General features: G+C 41.0%; 1 protein-coding gene across 1 annotated transcript in view; it reads left to right on the top strand.

Moving 5' to 3' along the window:
- ppp4r3b (protein phosphatase 4, regulatory subunit 3B) overlaps nucleotides 1-10,115 on the top strand; it is a 63,268-nt gene extending 53,153 nt beyond the window's left edge. The window contains exons 15-16 of the mRNA XM_043696022.2: nucleotides 497-702; nucleotides 1,139-10,115. Coding sequence (XP_043551957.1) covers nucleotides 497-702; nucleotides 1,139-1,234 — 302 coding nt within the window. The 3' untranslated portion in view covers nucleotides 1,235-10,115. The remainder of the gene's footprint in view (nucleotides 1-496; nucleotides 703-1,138) is intronic.
- The last annotated feature ends 9,895 nt before the right edge of the window (nucleotides 10,116-20,010 follow it).

Below are 20,010 nucleotides of genomic sequence, written 5' to 3'. Positions count from 1 at the left end.
GGTTTGGCAGCATCTTGGGAGAGAAATCAAGAGTTAACATTTCAGGTTGAGTTCTGAGGAAGGGTTACTTGACCTGAAATGTTAACTCTGATTTCTCTCCACTGAAGTTGCCAAACCTGTTAAGCCTTTCCAGCAATTTCTGTATCTCATTTTGTATCCTTCTACAATCTATTGAACTCCACGGGCTATGATTTTGCAAACACACTACTTGAACATCGTACCAGCTACATTACAAAGTTGGTGCAGAGTATTAATTTTTTTTTAAAACGCCCTATGTTTGTGTTCTTATTGAAAGATCTAATTCCAAACTCTCTTTGGGAAAGTCTGCCACTGAATGCAGCCTGCATGTTATGCATGTACCCATGTAAATTTTACCTAGAAAGCCGAGGAGTGCCAATCTATATAGATGCTGACGTATAAAACTTAAGATTACTGTTTAATTGAGATAAACACTTTAATTCGGTGTAATCTGAGCCCTTAAATGTTTTCTTTTTAGCTAAAGAAAGTGAGGACAAGGAAAACCTTCCGAAACGTTCTTCAAGTCCAAGCTTCAAATTTACGTTTTCACATACCTGTGCATCTGGTGCAGCAAATGGAACAAATGGCACTAATAGTAAATCAACGGCAGCTCAGACCGCTCCAGCCAGTTCCACTAGTTCTTCTGCAAAGCATACCAGTTCATCTGCTGCAATGACAGCAAAGGTTTGGGTTACCTTGTGTTCAAATGTCTATTTCAAGTCAGTCTAATGTAGTGTGTTTAATTTTTTTCAAGTATAAATTTGGAATCTGATAATTATTTCTAGACTATGAATTTAGATTCTTGTTTTACATACAGTTGGATGCAAGGATTTGAACTCTTGATCAAACTTGAACAAAATCTCCAGTAGGCTAATTTTGGTAGTACTGTTTTGTTAACTTTTTTTTTGACTTTGCTTTTAATTTTGTGGAACTATTTCAAACAAATGTTTAGCGCAATGTAGTGAAAATGCTATACATGTTGCTGTAGAGTTGTACTGCAACTTAAATTGTGTGTAAATGATCTACTTCAAATTGTGTCCTTGCCAATGATGTTTTAATATGTTTTCAGTAGGAAAGCTACATGCTTCTTTAAAGTTTTGTTTTTCCTGAATTTCTTTAGGGAGGTCTAGTGGGACTTGTAGATTATCCTGATGATGAGGAAGAGGAGGAGGAAGAAGAAGCATCACCAAGAAAACGACCTCGTCTAGGCTCATAATTGACGCATGTGATGGATGACTTCGGGGTCTGATACAATGGTGCATCTGTTCCTTAAGCTTGGGGTCTTAATCAGGAATGGCTGCTTCACTGTGATTACAGAAGATGCAATGCAAGGAGTAGCAAACAGTGTGCCAATGTTTCAACTAGAGGGCTTGAGTTCTGTGTGGCAGCACTATGCCACTGGGGAACTGGACCTCTCTGGAACAAACTTGGAAAGGAAAACCAGCCAATCAGGCTGGCAGGGCTAGCAGTTAGTGAATGGGAACCTGATTGACAGTTTCCCAAATGGGGAAGAGATTCAGATTTGGGGCGGGCTAGGGAAAGCTTGAGCAAGGGAGCAGGAACTGCACAAAAATGATGTTTGGGAATTCTTTGCCAGGAAACAAAAACTGGAATAGGCGTGCGAAGTATCAGTTGAAAATCCTTTCAGTCTGAAATGAATTAGGTGCTGTCCCATGTGTTAATCCTCATTTTTGTTTAGTTTGCCTCCAATTCCAAGTTTTAAATTGGAGAGAAGGAAACCTGTCAAAATCTAAGCAGAGGAATTCAACCTACTACTGGGACCATAATGATGAGACTGCCACCATGTTCACTGGATCTTTGAGCATCCAATGGGCCTGTTAAGCATTTTCTAATCAAAATGGTGAATGGTTGGAAAAGCACAGAAGTATATGCACCTCAGTCATGTGCTGTACTACAGATAGGCTTGTGAAATAGTCTATGTGTAAAAGCTGATGCTGGTGACTGCAGCAAGAGTGGTTTATGAGCAAGACTGTTGCTTTTATCTCATCTACTGTTATATGTTGTGGCAGTTCCCCAGGCCAAAAGTACCACTTAACAAAAACAACATCATCCCAATCTGATTTATATTTTTTTTTGGGTATTTTGTTGCAGGTTAATATTTCATTATAACTGTTAGGCAAGTTTCTTTTAGGGAACACTAATTTTAACAACTGACTGATAGTAACACTGGGGAGTTGTACCAGCTGCAACAAATGAGTCTTAACTAGTCTGCCTTTGCTCAGACAGTCAGTCAGTCATCTCTGTGCAGTAGTTAAGATCTAAGCACAGTAGAAGGCTCAAGTTAGGTTCCAGATGCTTTTATTGCACAGTGTGGTGTTCTGGTTCATTTTTAATACAGTGGTTAACGCAGGTTGTTAAACCAGCTGTAGCCAAATAGCCAACTGGCAATCTGTGTGTTACAAAATGAAATCAAAACTTTTTAAAGCTTTTTTTTTGAAGTCATCTGCATCCCTTGGTATTTTGGAGGTTTTGTAGCTCAACTTAAATATTCTTTGGAAAAAATGGGCCGTCTGTCATGTAGATATGAAGTATAGTTTTTCCATAAAACAGAAGTTTATTTTGTATGGATGAATAACCACCACTGTAACTGTTATTTTACACTGTTTGTATACGTGTTGATATTAATGAAGCAATGTAAGATTCAGGAATTAAAATGTGACCCTGTAATTCCATAAACAGAATGCTGTTGTGTCTATTTTCTGGTAAAGGTCAGAACTTTAATTTTAAAGGTGCTGAATTGTAAACTGAGAATCAACCAATTGATCAATTGAATTGTTTGTTTTAGGGCTTAGTTTTATTTATAGGATTACGCACAATGTTTTAAAAATAAACCAAAGCAGCAACTAAATGTGTCGTGCTAATCAGAGTTGATTTTCAGTTGTCATTTGGGTTAATTAAATTACTGTCTTAATATGGAGTTACTTTGTATAGAAGTGTGTAATTAACATGTATTTTGGTCTTTTTCTCTCATTGACATGTTGACATTCATTGCATTTCGCTTTAGAAGATATACCTGCAACCATGAACCCTTCCCCAAATGAGCATTAAACTTTTAAACTATGCAGAACTACATCAACTTTCCTCCCTCAAACAGATTTACATGTGCTGTACCAAACATTCAGTGTAACAAAAGCTAGAACCTACATATCACCTGCATCCTACCATACAGGTAACTATGTAACTATGTTAGTTTTGAAATGAGTGATTTTTGTGATCAACTGTTGCTGCTTGTGATTTAAATACAAGGTAGAAATTTTTAATCTCTACCTATTCAGCATTTATCTGTTTGATAATTTTAACTTTTTTTTCAAGCAATAATTTGATAATCCAAGATTTTCAATTAGTTTGGGTGAACATGGCATTTTTAACATGTCTCTGTTGTGGTTCTGTTCGCCAAGCTGGGAATTTGTGTTGCAAACGAGCACCCGAGCACCTCCACAACAACGAGCACCCGAGCTACAAATCTTCTCACGTCTACAACACAAATTCCCAGCTCAGCGAACAGAACCACAACAACGAGCACCCAAGCTACAAATCTTCTCAAACTTTTAACATGTCTCTCTTTCCTATCTTCCTGCTATACGTGACTGGAGGACCTATGTGCACTGGCCCTGGTCCATCACAATCTCTTTCACTGAGCCCAGGTGGTATCCCACGCTTGAAAATTCTCGTTAAATTTAGTTCCCCAGGTCAGTCTTTTCTGCCATACCATGTTGCATCTGGTGCTGTCCATTCAGTGCCACTCTGGAAGGGTGTTTCCAGATGAAAAAATGTGCCCTGCCTACCTCAGTTGCTTCTCTTTGTGTTGACCTTTTGGTCCTTTTGACTAGTGTCACACTACTTCACTTGCTAACGTCTTTCAAGTGATTTAACCTTGAATAATTTGAGTTTCTTGGCATCAGTTGAATTTGTCAAGTGGTCAGTAACATCATAGTTTTCAGACGTACAAAAAATAGTTATCATTTAGGTAATGCACTTTATCATTTCCAAAGTAGAATGATTCTCAAGCACCTGTTGCATTGAGAGATTCTGCACACCAGTTGTTGCGGACGCTGCTGTGAACAGCAGTTAAGTAGTAACTATTCAGTTGAATTATAAGCCTGATGTTAGAAATTCCTCTACCTAAGCTGCTTGATTTTGTTGTTTTTCCTGCTGGTGTCACTGACAGTCAGTTGAGTCATCCACATTCCTGTGGGTCTGGAGTCACATCGGTCGGCCCAGCTGAGGATGACAGGTTTACTTTCCTAAAGGACATTAGTGAACAAGATAGATTTTTATGAAAATTAATGTTAGTTTCTCAGTAACTGTTATAATTAGTCCTAGGACTAATTAAATAGGCTTAAATGCAATTCTAACTCATCATGTAGCCAGGTCTGGAATGGAAAAAGTTGAAAGAGAAGAATCCTCATTGCTGTTCTTATTTGGCTAGACTCATTGCAATGTTTCATGAATAGTATTTGGAGGAATTGTAAAAGTTGAGTTGAGCACTGCACTTCCCATTGCATTCCAGTGTAAAACTACTTTTTACATTGATCTTTCAGAATCACTGCACTTTATTGGAGGGATTTTGTGAGCATTGTTTACTTTATAGTTTGTCTTGTTTAAAGCAAGTCAGAATGTTGAAATCTAAGCAGTGATTTGAAATTTTAGCTCTGTTTTTGATTTAGATTTAACAAAATGTTGTGCATAATCCAATTAACCTCAAAGTGTTATAGCCTAAGTACCTGTAATTGTTTTGGGATGTTGTACTATAGTGCTACCTTTTTAGAATTGCCTGTTAAATATTCTTCATTAAATGATTTTATTACTTTTTGCTGTCACAGTGCCAATCTAACAATTGTAGGGATTTTTATTAAATTAAGAATAATTTAATTAAAACAATTTATTAAATTTGAGTAAATTGTTTCATAAACATACCTGAAAGACTCATTACTTTTAAAATTTATGAAAATGTGCATTTACATGTTGCATTTCAAATGTTTGAAAATGCATTATTAGCATGTTGCAGAAAAGATGCACTATTTTTAAAAAATATATAGGATGCTTGCATTTTTTGACAAATAAGTATACTCAATTAGTTATTTTATGGTCTTTCTGATAGTCTTATGAGGCCAAAGATACCTGGTATAATGTGTAGAATATCAGTATAATTTACTATATTGGGTGCTTTTGCATGATTTGTTTTAGGAATCATGGATTTCAAATTTTCCCCTGTGAATGTTTATCCTAGTTCATGTTGCTCAGGAAATTTAGTCAGTAAGTTTACATAGTTAATGGCAACAGTTCATTTGTAAATGCTAATGAGAAAATGTAAAAGTTCTAATTCACAGAAGCAGCAAACTATTCATTTGATTGAAGTCACCTCATCTTTAAGGCACATACACAGTCATAGAGTCATAGAGATGTACAATGTGGAAACAGACTCTTTGGCCCAACTCGTCCATGCTGACCAGATATTCCAACCTAATCCTTTCCTACTTGTCAGTACCTGGCCCATATCCTTCCAAACCCTTCCTATTCATATACCCATCCAGATGCCTTTTAAGCGTTGCAATTGTACAGCCTCCTCCACTTCCTCTGGCAGTTCAGTCCATACATGTACCACCCTCTACGTAAAAAAGTTGTCCCTTGTGTCTCTTTTATATCTTGTTCCTCTCACCCTAAACCTATGCCCTCTAGTCCTCGACTCCCCCAACCCAGGGAAAAGACTATCTATTTTTTGTGGTTCTGTTCACCGAGCTGGGAATTTGTGTTGCAGACGTTTCATCCCCTGTCAAGGTGACATCCTCAGTGCTTGGGAGCCTCCTGTGAAGCGCTTCTGTGATCTTTCCTCCGGCATTTGTAGTGGTTTGAATCTGCCGCTTCCGGTTGTCAGTTCCAGCTGTCCGCTGCAGTGGTCCGACCATGATTTTATAAACTTTTGTGAGGTCACCCCCTCAGCCTCGGACACTCAGGGAAAACAGCCCCAGCCAATTCAGCCTCTCCCTATAGCTCAAATCTTCCAACCCTGGCAATATCTTTGTAAATCTTTTCTGAACTCTTTCAAGTTTCACAATATCCTTCTGATAGGAAGGAGACCAGAATTGCGTGCAGTATTCCAAAAGTGGCCTAACCAATGTCCTGTACAGCTGCAACATGATCTCCCAACTCCTGTACTCAATACTCTGGCCATTAAAGGAAAGCTTACCAAACACCGCCTACACTATCCTTCCTGCATCTCTACTATCAAGTAACTATGAACCTGCACTCCAAGGTATCTTTGTTCAGCAACACTCTCTAGCACCTTACCATTAAGTGTGTATAAGTCTTGCTAAGATTTGCTTTCCCAAAATGCAGCACCTCACATTTATCTAAATTAAACTCCATCTGCTACTCTGCATCCTGAATATGACCTGCATTGCAAGCAAGTTGCAAATATATTGTAGATTCAGCAATCTAAAGTGGGCAATAGTATGAAGCTTGACTCAGGAAAAATCATATTTCTAAACTTGCTATCGGACCCAGTGCACTTCGATGCTGTGTGATATGTTCCTGTCAAGCAGTAATTTAGAGGCACAGAAGCAATACATCGTTCGCTTGGTTGTGTTTAACATTTCCTTCAACAAACTGCTGTCCCAGAGGAAGGTACTTGAATATCTTCCATTATGTACTACTATGAAAAATGTTGTTAAGCCTGAGAAGGTGCAGAAAACATTTGCAAGAATATTGCTGGGACAGTAGGGTTTGGGAGACATTTCTCCTGGAACGTCGAAGGCTAACAAGTAATAAAATCATGAGGGGCATGTTTAGAGTGATTAGCCAAGATCTTTTTCCTCAGATGGGGGAGTCCAAAACTAGAGGGCAGAGGTTTAAAGTGAGGGGGGAGATTTTTAAAAGGATCTGAGGGGCAACATTTTCAGGCAGTAGATAGTGAGTGTATAGAATGAGCTGCCAGAGGATGTGGTGGAGGCAGGTATCATTCTAACAACTAAAAGACATCTAGATAGGTATATGAAAAAGAAAGGTTTAGAGGGATATGGGCCAAATGGGACTAGGTCAGATTAGGTCTGCTCAGTGCAGATGAGTTGAACAAAAAAGTTTGTTCCTGTGCTGTATGTCTGAGAATATGCTTAGTTCATGAACCTTTTTCTAGATTCCAGTAGAGTCTTCAAGTATTGTTACCTGTCACAATTTATATACTTTTGAAAAGTTAATTTCCCTGGTGGAAAATATAATTCTTCACTTAATTATGCCGTTCTCTCGAGTATAATATAATTGAATTTGGAGCAGGTTGTATAATGAGGGAAATGTATATATTTACAATAAGACCAGAAATTCTGAACCACATACCTTCAGGAGTTATGAGGAGACATTATACAAATTAGGCCTTATTTCTCAAGAATTTAGAAGATTAAGGGGTGGGCTGATTGAAGTCTCAAGATATTATCAGGAAAAACATGGTATATAAACTATTTCCACTGGTTGGAGATTCTAGGAGTGGGGGATATAGTCTTAAAATTAGAGCCACACGATTCAAAAGAGATGTTAGGAAATGCACCTACAAGCACAAGCTAGTAGATGATTTGAGACTGTCTTCCATAATTGGCAGTGGATGCTAGATCAGTAGTTGATTATAAATCTGAGAGAGAAATTATTGTTAAGCAAGGTATTGTGGGATATGGGCCAAAGGCAGAAGTGGACCACTGATCTGCCATGATCTCATTGAATAGTGGAGCATGCTCAAGGGACTGAATGGCCTATTCCTGTTTCTACATCCCTAAATGTAATCTTTGGATTTCTGAGTCAAAAGGAAATTGCCTGGCATTGGTTAAGTAAGATGAGGGTTGAGTCTGTGGCTCAAAGATTGGAATGGGAGAAGTGGGTCTTGATTCATGGGCAGTGGCACCAATATCGGAATGAAGGGGAACTGTTTGGATGGTCCTCACTGCAACCATATTAGAACCATAGAGAAGAAAGAATGATTGATAGAACTAGGGCTATAGGGGGTATTTTAAAGTAGATTTGGGGAAAGTCTGAGTTTGAGAGAGGGGATTTGGGAACTGGAGAAAGGACCAGGTGATGACCTGGTCAATATAGGAATGGAGGGCATACGTTCACTGGTGCACTTGTGTGAGTTAATGTCATTGTCCCTTTATAATCATGCTTCCACAGAGTGAAAGGCTGTGTATCAGTAACAAGAAGGATAGATTGATGACCCAACCAATATGGGCTGTGTTTCCTGGCACCTGCGAAAGGCACATTGCACTGGCAGAAAGTTCTGCACAAACGTGTGAAATGCCCAGCAGTAAGAAACATGGATCGCAAAGAAATGCAATAAATATGAGTGAACCGTACAAGTCACTGGCAGGGCATTAACGTTTTGCACATGTGAACTGTGTGTGTTTTTGGGATGTCACAGGATATTTTCAAATAGGTATGATATCCTTTTCTGAAACATGGTTTTGGAGTGAGCACAGCTCGGGTATGAATATTTAAAGCATTACTTGACGTTTTGGAAGGATTGTAAGGAAAGGGGAAGTGGGAAGGCTCTGAATAAGGAAGTTATCAGTTCAAAAGTGATTTTGGTTCAGAGGAAAAGTAGAATCAGTTTGTAGGGAATTTTGTTTTAAAAGAAAAAATCACAATGCTTTATATTACTGCAGAAAAGAAAATAAGGTTATAAATAATGAATAATAGGGGCATGTAAGAAACGTACTACCACAATACTCAAAACAAGTGGGGATGGGGGGGGCACCGAATTCACCCGAAATCGCCCGGGAAAATACAATCGTTGACCACTTAGAGAAAACATTGCCTGGTAAATAAAATCAGTGTGAAACTAATTTGTTGAGGCTGGTAAGTGGATCCATACTGGAAGCACATATTTGTCAAATCTAGTAATGGCAGTTGAAAACTTGTTTACTGAGGTGGACATTTGCCTAACTGTTTCAAAGTGGGGTTTTAAAGTCAGACAATGGGTTTTCAAGGGGGTTAAGAGAGAGACTGCCTAAAAGGGAAGCACTTCAAACCTGCCAAGGAAGGAATACAGCAAACCAAGCTACTGAGGTAACAACTTGCATATTGTAGAATCCTTAGAGTGTGGAAACAGTCCATTCAGCTCATCATGTCCACACCAACCAACCAAAGGGCATCCCATCCAGACCTAACTTCAACCCTGTCCTTGTAACCCTACATTTCCCATGGCTAATCTACCTAACTACATCTGTGAACCATGGGAGGAAGCCCACAAAGACGTTTGGGATAATGTGTAAACGCCACAGAGACTGTCCCTGGTGCTGTAAGGTAACAGTGCTAACCACTGAGTGACCATGCTGTACTATGTTTAAAGCTGTATTTATTCAGGAACAATTCTATGCAGAAGATTATAGTGGATGCTATTGTAATAGGTACTATTGGGAATACATATTTATATTACAAGCTGTGGAAAAAGTGAAAGAAATTGGATGGATAGTTTCGAATTTGGAAATGATTCTTGACCATGTGGTTGTTTAGAAAATGAGGTCAACAGTTAAAATTACCTGTTACTTTTGATTTTGAAGAGATGGGGAAAGCTATTAGAGAGATTTAACTTATCATCCTTAAATACTGGGAAACTTGGCTTTTGGGAAAAAAAGAGGACTATACAAGAGGCCTGTGCTGATGGTTACCTAGCAATCATTTATGATATGTAATTTCTGTTTTCACAAGCCTAAGTGGTCAGTATGGGAGAAATTTAGACTATATGTCTCAGCATCGTTGGTAACCTGAAGGTGTTTACATATTTTTCAATTTTATAAATCTTGAATCTGAACTGTAGTCACTTTCTAAAGACTGAAACCAAGTTGGCTGACAATCTAAACTGAAGATCTTTGATCAGTAAATCTACAGATTTTAGTCAACAAGATACCACGTGAACTGCAGTCAACAATTTTTTTTTACATGCAAGAGTGGGCTTTTGTTTTTTTTAAACTTGATCTCTGCAAGTGTATTTTGGGATTCCAAAGAAATGCAGTTCTATTATAACTTGGTTGTGAACTATTTTGTTATTTTTAGAAGTATTGTTTTAAAATAAAGATGTATTTGAGTTCAACAAAAAACTGGTGCAAGTCTCCCTTCTGTTCTGAATAGTAGTACAAAATGATTGGCCATTTTGGTGATTGAATCAAAACAGCATTCAGATATTCCATCAGGAGTGACACAACCTAATGATGGTGTCATATGTACAATGCAGCAAAGATTAGTGGTAGCCCATGTGATTGTGAAATTGGTCACAGATGTTTTAACTCAATGTATTCTTTGTTTTGACAGAAAACTAGTAATTTTATTTTTGTTTTGAAAACTTCACACATTCAGTAAAAGTGTGAAGGAAAATATAGAACATGAGCATTGGTCCTTAAAGGGGGGGCAAGTAATGTGACCCAAGCAAATGGCAGAGACTTTGAACAAATATTTTGTTTGTTTTCATGATAAAAAAAACAAAGAAAACCTGTAAGATTAATTTTATGGCAGCATGGTGGCTGAGTGGTTAGCATTTCTGCCCCAGAGTGCCAGAGACCTCTAGCCTCAGGCCACTGTCTGTTTGGAGTTAGTACATTTGTCCCTGTGTCTATGTGGGCTTTCTCTGGGTGCTCCGGTTTCCTCCTACAGTCCAAAGATGTGCAGGTTAGGTGAATTGGCCATGCTAAATTTTCGATAATGTTCAGGGATGTGTAGGTTAGGTGCATTAGTCAGGGAAAATGTAGAGTAATTGGATAGGAGAATGTGTCTGGGTGGGTTACTCTTCAGAGGGTTGGTGTGGACTTGTTGGGCTAAATGGCCTGTTTCCACACTATGCAAGAGAGGGAGGAACCTAAAGCAGGTAAAAACAGTGACTGCAGATGCTGGAAACCAGATTCCGGATTAGTGGTGCTGGAAGAGCACAGCAGTTCAGGCAGCATCCAAGGAACAGTGAAATCGACGTTTCGGGCAAAAGCCCTTCATCAGGAATAAAGGCCTTTATTCCTGATGAAGGACTTTTGCCCGAAACGTCGATTTCGCTGCTCCTTGGAAGCTGCCTGAACTGCTGTGCTCTTCCAGCGCCACTAATTCGGAACCTAAAGCAATCACACTGAAAACCTGGCACTACGGGTGAATAAGTCTCCAGGACTCTAATTGCCAGCATGCAAAAGTATTTTTTTAAAGTAGGTAGCTGAAGAAGTAGAGAATGCGTTGTTTGCAAATTTTCAAAATTTCCTTGAGTTTGGAAAGGTTGCAGCAAATTGGAAAACACATTTCATACCATGTTTCAGGAAAGGAAGAGAAAGCATGAAACGAGAATTACCCAGATGTGCTTTTGGGAAATGCTATATTATAATATTGAGATAATAGCAGGACATATATGAAATCATAACCATGTTGACCATGTCCAATTGCAATTTGTGAAAGGAAAACTGGCAAATTTATTATCAGTTAACAGTGGGATAAATGAGGCATTATCAAATTGGCAATTGCTTTGATATCTCAACTATTTATAACCTGCATTAATGATTTGGATGAAAGAACTGAATTGTACTGTAACCAAATTCGCAGGTAGGGTAAAAGGAGTCTATAAAAGGATCTAGTTTGAAATACTTGGCAAAGTATACTTCAGGAAAAACACTTTCTGTTTGGGCAGGCAGAGTAAGAAAGCTATTGAAATGGGGAAGAGAATGTTGCAATACAGTGGGATGTGAGTGTCCTTGTGCATTTTTGTTCATTCATGGGATATAGGCATCACTATCTCGGCCACTATTGCTTATTCCTAATTGCTCTAGAGAAGGCCGCAGTGGGTTGCCATTATTGAATCGCTGGAATCCTTTGGGTGTATGGTCATACACAGTGTTTTTAGAAAGGCTTCCAGGATTTTGACCCAGTAACATTGAAAGCAAAGAAGTTCTATGGAGGAGAACTTTAAGTTGGTGTGCCAGTGTATCTGTTGCCTGTGTGGAGGGAGCAGAAGTTTCAGGTTTAGAAGGTGCTTTTGAAGAATCGTTGGTCAGTTACTATAGTTCATCTTGTGCACCATCAGGGAAGGGGTGAATATTTTTTAGGTGGTGGATGAAATGTCAATCAAGCAGGCTGCTTTGTCCTGGATAGTGTCAAGTTTCCTGAGTGTTATGGAGCTGCACCATCCAGGCAAGTGGAGATCATTCCATCATACTCCTCTCTTGCGTCTGTTGATTGGCATTGGTTAGAAAAAAGATTACTCACTGCAAAATCCTTAGTGACCTGCTGTTGTAGCTGCAGTGTTTTATGGCTAATTCGTACACCGGGCTTTGATGATGGGGGATTCAGTGATGGTGGCATCATTGAATATCATGGAGCAATAGTTAGATACCCCTTTGTTGGAGATGATCACTGTCCTATATGTACTGTGAACACTGTCTGCTCTTTAGTTGATAAATAACAAGCATTTGTCCAGATCTTGCCATATATAGGCAATGGCTACTTCACTATCTTGAGGTGTCACAAATAGTGCTGAACATGGTGTAATCATCAGAAACTATCCCACTTTCTGGCCTTTGAAGCAGGGAAGGTCATTGAAGCAGCTGAAGATGGTCGTGCCGAGGTTAATACTCTGGGGAACTGGGGTTGTTGTCTCTACCTTTTGAGACAGAGACAGAGGATCAAATCTCACCTGCTCCAGAAGTGTGTAATAGCTTCTCTTAACAGGTTGATTAGAAAATATGTAATCTGAGGAGTTAAATAACTCCAGAGAAGCTGGTATCCTGTCATTAAATCACCCTTTATTTACACATGCAGAGTCCTTGATGCTGATCCAGCTCCTTCAGAGCCAGCTCTTGATTGAATAGAAAGTCTGACATGTTTGTTTATATCTGTCAGCCAGGGCTCCCTGTTTGGACCAGGTTAACAACCCCAATCGGGCCATTCATTTGATGAGGTCCAGCTGGCTGAATTCATTGCAATTACTATATCTTCCCACCCCCGGGTCCGAGAACATAGGCTGATTTATTTTTTTGTTGTAGTTCCTCATGGTGCATTTTAGCACCAGGTCAGGTTCCTCCAACTCTGCCTCTGATACGGGTGCCCAGAGCATCTCGGAAGAAATTCAATCTCTTCTTCAGGTGGCAAATGCATCAAGGTGGTGACATCTGCTCAGTCCCACCTCAGATTCTAGGGATTTTTAATGCATGAGAGTGAGGGGGAGCCCCACAAGTTCCAATACAGTCAGAAAGGTTGTTGAGCCAGGCATGCTTTGCTCTCGCACCATTTGTAAGTTTGCAATTTTCATATGGTCCACGTGCTTGTTTAGGATCATTGCCACCTATCTGAATTTTGTACATTACTGGACCTGACCTTACGTGCTGGGCCATTCCCATGGTTCCTACATCAAATGTTGTCTCCTCAAGTAAACTGTCACTTAAAGGAATTTTGTGTCTGGTATTTGCGTTCTTGATGCCATTTCCCTCTTCTGCCCCCTCCTGGTCCAAGAAGATCATATTCTTCTCCCCATTATCAACTTTGCTGAAGCTATCCCTGTAGTTTCATGAGGGGTAGTCCTAACCGAACAGGGACAATTTGGTATCTAGTGAAACTGTAGGCTATTTCTTTAAGCCTGCCTTCAAAGCTTGTACTGTTCTTTCTGCCAGACCATGGGATGATGGATGGTATAGAGCTGTCTTTATTTGTCAAAACACCACTCAACTTCAAGAGATACTCAAACTCCCTGCTGGCCCTTCATCTGTGACCAACACTTCTAGGAGCTCATAAATCGCAAAGGATGTGCACCGATTTTCTATCACTGTCTCTGTGTTTGTCAAATGAGCTCACTAATGACTAAGAACATTGAGCCCATGAAAAGACCTGCACAGTTATTGTGTAATGGAGTCTACGGTTTACCTGGCCAATCCCGTGAATGTGGGGGAGCTGCTGGTGGTCGTTTTTGTCCTATTTGGCACTCTGAGCACTGCTTCACTGCGGTTATGTTTGCATCTGATCCTGACCATCGGGCATAACGTCTTGCCAACATCTTCATTCTGAAGACCTCTGGATGACCCTAGTGGAGTTCAGCCAGTATCTGTTGGCGATCTTTGTTCAGGACAATCACTCTTGCTCAACATAATAATATGTCATCGTTTACTCTGGTCTGTCTAGGTCAGCCCACAGCAAAATCCCAAAGCAAAGCCAAGCAATTAGAATTTCTTCAGGATCCAGGCCAGCAAACCATTGTAGTTGTTGCAGACTTGAGACAACAAAAGAATCACACTATACCTAAACTGAGTAAGAGAATTCATTGGCCGATATCCAGGAGAGTGCACACTCTGCAAAGTCCACCTACATCTGGTTTGGATCAGATAAATCGCTTAGCAACATCCAAATCAGAACTAATAAAACATCTGGTTAAACGGTCATCTAGCTCCAATGGAGGTCAATACCGGTGCATCCATTTCAGTGATCACAGGATGAGTCTTTAACAGATTTTGCTCTGGACTCGAACCCTTAGGTTTGTGAAAGATCTCGGCTAGACTGAGAACCTATACTAGGGAACCTTTATGGTTCTAGTCTCCTTTGAGAAGTACCTGGTTCAATTACCATTGATTGTTGTACAAAGCTCAGGCCCAAGCTTGATGGGGTGTAATTTGTTGAAAGATTCACCCAGATTAGCTCAACATTTTTTTGATTAGAAAGTGGTTGCCTGTTTTAAAAAATTCTCAAGGTCAGGTTCGTAGGAGAGTAGTCTGACACAGAACAAAGGACCAAGAGGCGAGTCTGCTAGAATATGAGCATTTTATTCCCCGCAGCGTCGCCACAACCAGGTCTCATACTTACAACGGGTCTGGCTTATACTCACTCTACATGTTACCGGAACTGGGAGCCGTCAGTTCTCGTAGAGCGGTTGCCAACAACCCACGCTCGGCGGTTAAACGTAACCCCGGAGCAGACTCCCGGGTCTGGCTTATACTCACTCTACATGTTACCGGAACTGGGAGCCGTCAGTTCTCGTAGAGCGGTTGCCAACAACCCACGCTCGGCGGTTAAACGTAACCCCGGAGCAGACTCCCGGGTCTGGCTTATACTCACTCTACATGTTACCGGAACTGGGAGCCGTCAGTTCTCGTAGAGCGGTTGCCAACAACCCACGCTCGGCGGTTAAACGTAACCCCGGAGCAGACTCACCGAACTGGAGACTTTTCCAGCTGATATACTCTTTTCCAGATATGTTACATACAGATAAGAAGATTCACACGGGGAGGTGTGTAATAAGATTCACACGGGACTAAGCAACACCTCCATTCCGGTTAGATTCACACATGTATTGGGACATAATTTTTAACCGTTTCACCACATTCCACTGTTTGGCCCAATACATGTGTTACATTATGATTCACACATGTATTGGGACATAATTTTACACCACATTCCACTGCTTGGCCCAATACATGTGTTACATTATGCTTAATTCAGTTCAATTCGTTTCAGTTAATTTCAGTTCAGTCAATTCAGTGTAGTTCAATTCAGCTCAGTTCAGGTCTGTTCAGTTCAATTCAATTGTGTTCAATTCAGTTCCGTCCATTTCAATTCAATTTAGCTCAGTTCCATTTTGTTCCGTTCAATTTGATTCACTTCAGTTCCACTCAGTTCAGTTCAGTTCAATCCCATTCAATTCTGTTAACTCCGCTTCAGCTTTTTGGACATGCCCACATCCTCCGCTGTACCCCAGGCAAGGGGTTCTTCGGCAGTACTGGGATCCTCTCAAGGGTGGACAGCAGCGACCCTGGGGTTCCTCCGGTCGCCCCCCACCATTTCTCAAACAAACTGCCACGTCATGCCACGGTCCATGCCATCCCGGGACGGTCGGGACCTCCACAGTTTGTTCTTCTGGTTTCTTAGTCTTTTTCCTAAACATTGTTCTGTATCAAAATCTCTCCTCAATTGCGATTGACCCTGCTCGCAGCGCCAAAATGTTTTAAAAAATTCTCAAGGTCAGGTTCGTAGGAGAGTAGTCTGACACAGAACAAACGACCAAGAGGCGAGTCTGCTAGAATATGAGCATTTTATTCCCCGCAGCGTCGCCACAACCAGGTCTCATACTTACAACGGGTCTGGCTTATACTCACTCTACATGTTACCGGAACTGGGAGCCGTCAGTTCTCGTAGAGCGGTTGCCAACAACCCACGCTCGGCGGTTAAACGTAACCCCGGAGCAGACTCCCGGGTCTGGCTTATACTCACTCTACATGTTACCGGAACTGGGAGCCGTCAGTTCTCGTAGAGCGGTTGCCAACAACCCACGCTCGGCGGTTAAACGTAACCCCGGAGCAGACTCACCGAACTGGAGACTTTTCCAGCTGATATACTCTTTTCCAGATATGTTACATACAGATAAGAAGATTCACACGGGGAGGTGTGTAATAAGATTCACACGGGACTAAGCAACACCTCCATTCCGGTTAGATTCACACGTATTGGGACATAATTTTTAACCGTTTCACCACATTGCCTGACCAAAGTCCTAATTAAATACCTAGAGGTTTTTCAGAAAGGTTTACGGACTGTCAAAGGAGCAATGACCACCTTGCATGTTGACCAGAAAGCAATTCCATGATTATGTCAAGGCCCACCCAATGTCATTTGCCTTATGGACAGAAGTACAGGCAGAAATCAAAAAACTAGAAAGCAAAGGAATCATCAAACTAATCTAGTTTGCGGAATGGGCAGTACCAGTTGTATCGATTGTGAAGTCCGATGGGTCAGTTGATATCAGAAGGTCTGTCCCCTAATGGAACCAAAGCTGCCCATTCCACAAAGGCTGCTTGATATCACTGTTGATGAACCCTTAAATCACTTTGCTGATGATAGACAGTAGATTTCTAGGGCAATAACTGGTCAGGCTGCATTTGTTCTGCTTTTGGTGTATTTATCTGAGCAATCTTCCACATTGTTGAATAGATGCCAATGTTGTAGCTGTGCTGAAGCAGTTTGACCAGAAGTGTAGCTGGCTGAAGAGCACAAGTCTTCAGTACTGTTGCTGGAATGTTATCAGGACCCAAAGTCTTTGCATATGCAGTGCCTTCAGCCACTTCTTGAAATAACCGGATTCCCATCAGTGATAAAAGCAACCACAGGAGGAGGGTGAGATTGATCATCCAGTCTACACTTCTGGCTGAAGGCTGATACAAATACTTCAGCTTTGGCTTTTGCACTGATCTTTGAGGATGGAGTATTTGTGAAAACTACACTACCTGTTAGTTTATTTGTCCACCACTAATCACGACTGGATGTGATAGGGTTGCAGAGCCTGGATCTAATTGTTCATTGTGACCCAACTATTTCATACTGCTTCTACCATTTGGCAAGTGTCACAAATCACAAAATATAGTGTAGAAGGAGTAATTAGGAAGACTAATGGAATTAGCCTTTATTGCACAGGCTTTGTGAGATCAGAGTTTTGAAGCAGTTGAACTGTTTTTTTTTAGATCACACCTGGTATACCTGAAATGTAGAAAATAATAGCAAAAGTAGGCCATTTGACCCATTGAGCCTTCTCTGTCATTTATTCATGATCATGGCTGACCTTCTGTTTCATTGCTGTACTCCTGTGCTCAGGGTGGCACAGTGGTTCAGTGGTTAGCACTGCTGCCTCACAGCACCAGGGTCCTAGGTTCAATTCCAGCCTCGGGCAACTGTCTGTGTAGAGTTTGCACATTCTCCCCGTGTCTGCGTGGGTTTCCTCTGGGTGTTTTGGTTTTCTCCCATAGTACAAAGATGTGCAGGTCAGGTGAACTGGCCATGCTGAATTGCCCATAATGCTAGGTGCATTAGTCAGAGGGAAATGGGTCTGGGTGGCTTACTCTTCGGAGGGTCGGTGTGGACTGGTTGGGCTGGAGGGCCTGTTTCCATACTGTAGGGAATTTAATCTGATCTTTTTAAGCCCTTTACTCCCCTGGACTCTGCAAATCCACCTCTTTCTTAAATATATTAGCAACTTGGCCCCATTACCTCATGCAGTAGAGAATTCCATGGGTTCACCACCTTCTGAGCAAAGAAATTTCTCATTTCAATTCTGAATGCTCTTCCCTGTTTACTGAGGCTTGTCCCAAACTAGGGGAACATCATCCCTTCATCAGTCTGTCGAGCCTGTTAAAATTTTCTACATTTTCAGTGAGGTGCCCTCTCATTTTTCTAAATTTCAGTGAATACAGGCCCAGTTGACCCAGTCTCTCCTCATGTGACATATCTGCCAATCCAGGAATCAATTTGATGAATGTTTCCTGCTCTCCCTGTTGGACAAATATATCTTTTCTCAGATGAGGAGATCAAAACTGGACACACAATTCCAAGTGTGTCTCGCCAAATTCTAAGCTGCAGCTTGCTCCTGTATTCAAATCCCCTTGCAATAAAAGCCAATACACCATTTGCTTACTTAACTGTTTGTTCTAGGTACATGTTTGCTTTCAGTGAATGATATACATGATAAAGATATGTCTATTGTTCCATGGTTTGTTTAGAAGTCACACTGGCTTTCAGAATAGATTGCCTCAGAGTCTCAAAGAAACCGCATAGTGAAGATTCGGATGATGATCTTCCTGGAGATGGAGAGTAGGAGGTTCCTTCGTAGTTTCTACAGTTCATTTTGTCTTCTTTCTTGAAAACAGTAGTGATGGCAGCATCTCTGAGATCAGCAGGGATTTCTTCTTTGTCCCAGATTTTCAGGAACAGTTGATGGAGCTGATAAATAAACTGAGCTCCTCCAAATTTGAAAATTTCTACTGGAATTCCATCCAGTCCTGTGGCTTTTTCATTCTGCGTATGTCTAATGGCAATTCAACTTCTGCCACACTGGTGGGAGCCCAAGATCAACTTTGGGGAGTTGGGGATTTTCTCAACACATCCACGGCAACGATTGTTTCACAGTTTGAGATCTTTAAAGTGCACTCTGCAGTGGGGGATGATGCTTTCTCTGTCTCTCAGAAGTATTCAATTCTTACTCCGCACTAGTTTGAGGCCAAGGATGATGGATCCATACACTGCCTCGGTGGCACAGGAGGAACCCGGGGACTGCCTCGGTGGCACAGGAGGAACCCGGGGACTGCCTCGGTGGCACAGGAGGAGCCCGAGGACTGCCTCGGTGGCACAGGAGGAACCCAGGGTGTCATACTTGTTGGCAAGGAGTTGCAGCTTCTTTCTCAGTCTACCACTGTTTCTTGACTTCCATCCTTCTTTGTACTCTGAGTTAGCTGTTCAATGGTTTCTCCTCTTTGCCTTGCTAGTGATATTGTACAGTTGGTTCTGCTATAATGCGCATTACTTCAGCGCCAATTGGCTTTAATGTGATTGACGGGTTTCCACTGTTCCACTGAACTTTCCTTACCTCTATTGGCTATAATGCAATTTTGGCCCCATTAGTTTAAAAGGCAGGGCTATTGCGTGATTTTCTTACAACACAAGATCGTAAAAGAATGGAACTATCGCGTTATTATCAGAACCAACTGTATTATCAACAAGGAGAAGTTTTCTCTTCTGTCAATGAGGTCTTGGATAATGTGGTCATTCTCATTGAAACAGTCTTGGAGTTTCCTGCTTTTGCAACTAATTATTTCTTTACAGCATGAGATAGTGGCTGTCTTCAGCTCTTTCCAGATTTCCTCCAGTCTGTTGAAATGAACTGTTTAAAGATTTTGGGAAAGACACTGTTAGAAGTTTGCTCGTCTGCTTAGCTCTTGAAGTCACTCAATGCTGAGCCTTTTGCTGAATTTCCTTTTCACACTCAGCTGCTTCTGGACACATTTGAGGGACATGGAGGAATGGATGAGCTGGCGGTCTGTCCAATAGTCATCTGCACTGATCATTACTTTGATTAGGACAACATTATTTTGGTCTCTGGACCTTTACCAGTCCATCTATCCATTAAGATCAATGGAGAAATCCTCCAAAACATGGAACATTTCCTCTATCTGGGAAGTTACTTCCTATCATCCAAGGTTAACAATGATGTAGAGATTCGACATTGCA

Source organism: Chiloscyllium plagiosum, unplaced genomic scaffold, assembly GCF_037043375.1.
Source record: "Chiloscyllium plagiosum isolate Xiang-an unplaced genomic scaffold, Cpla_swu_hap1 HiC_scaffold_10, whole genome shotgun sequence".
NCBI classification, from domain to species: Eukaryota; Metazoa; Chordata; class Chondrichthyes; order Orectolobiformes; family Hemiscylliidae; genus Chiloscyllium; species Chiloscyllium plagiosum.
The sequence above is the reverse complement of the archived record's forward strand: the minus strand, read 5'-3'. Positions and strand labels throughout refer to the sequence as shown.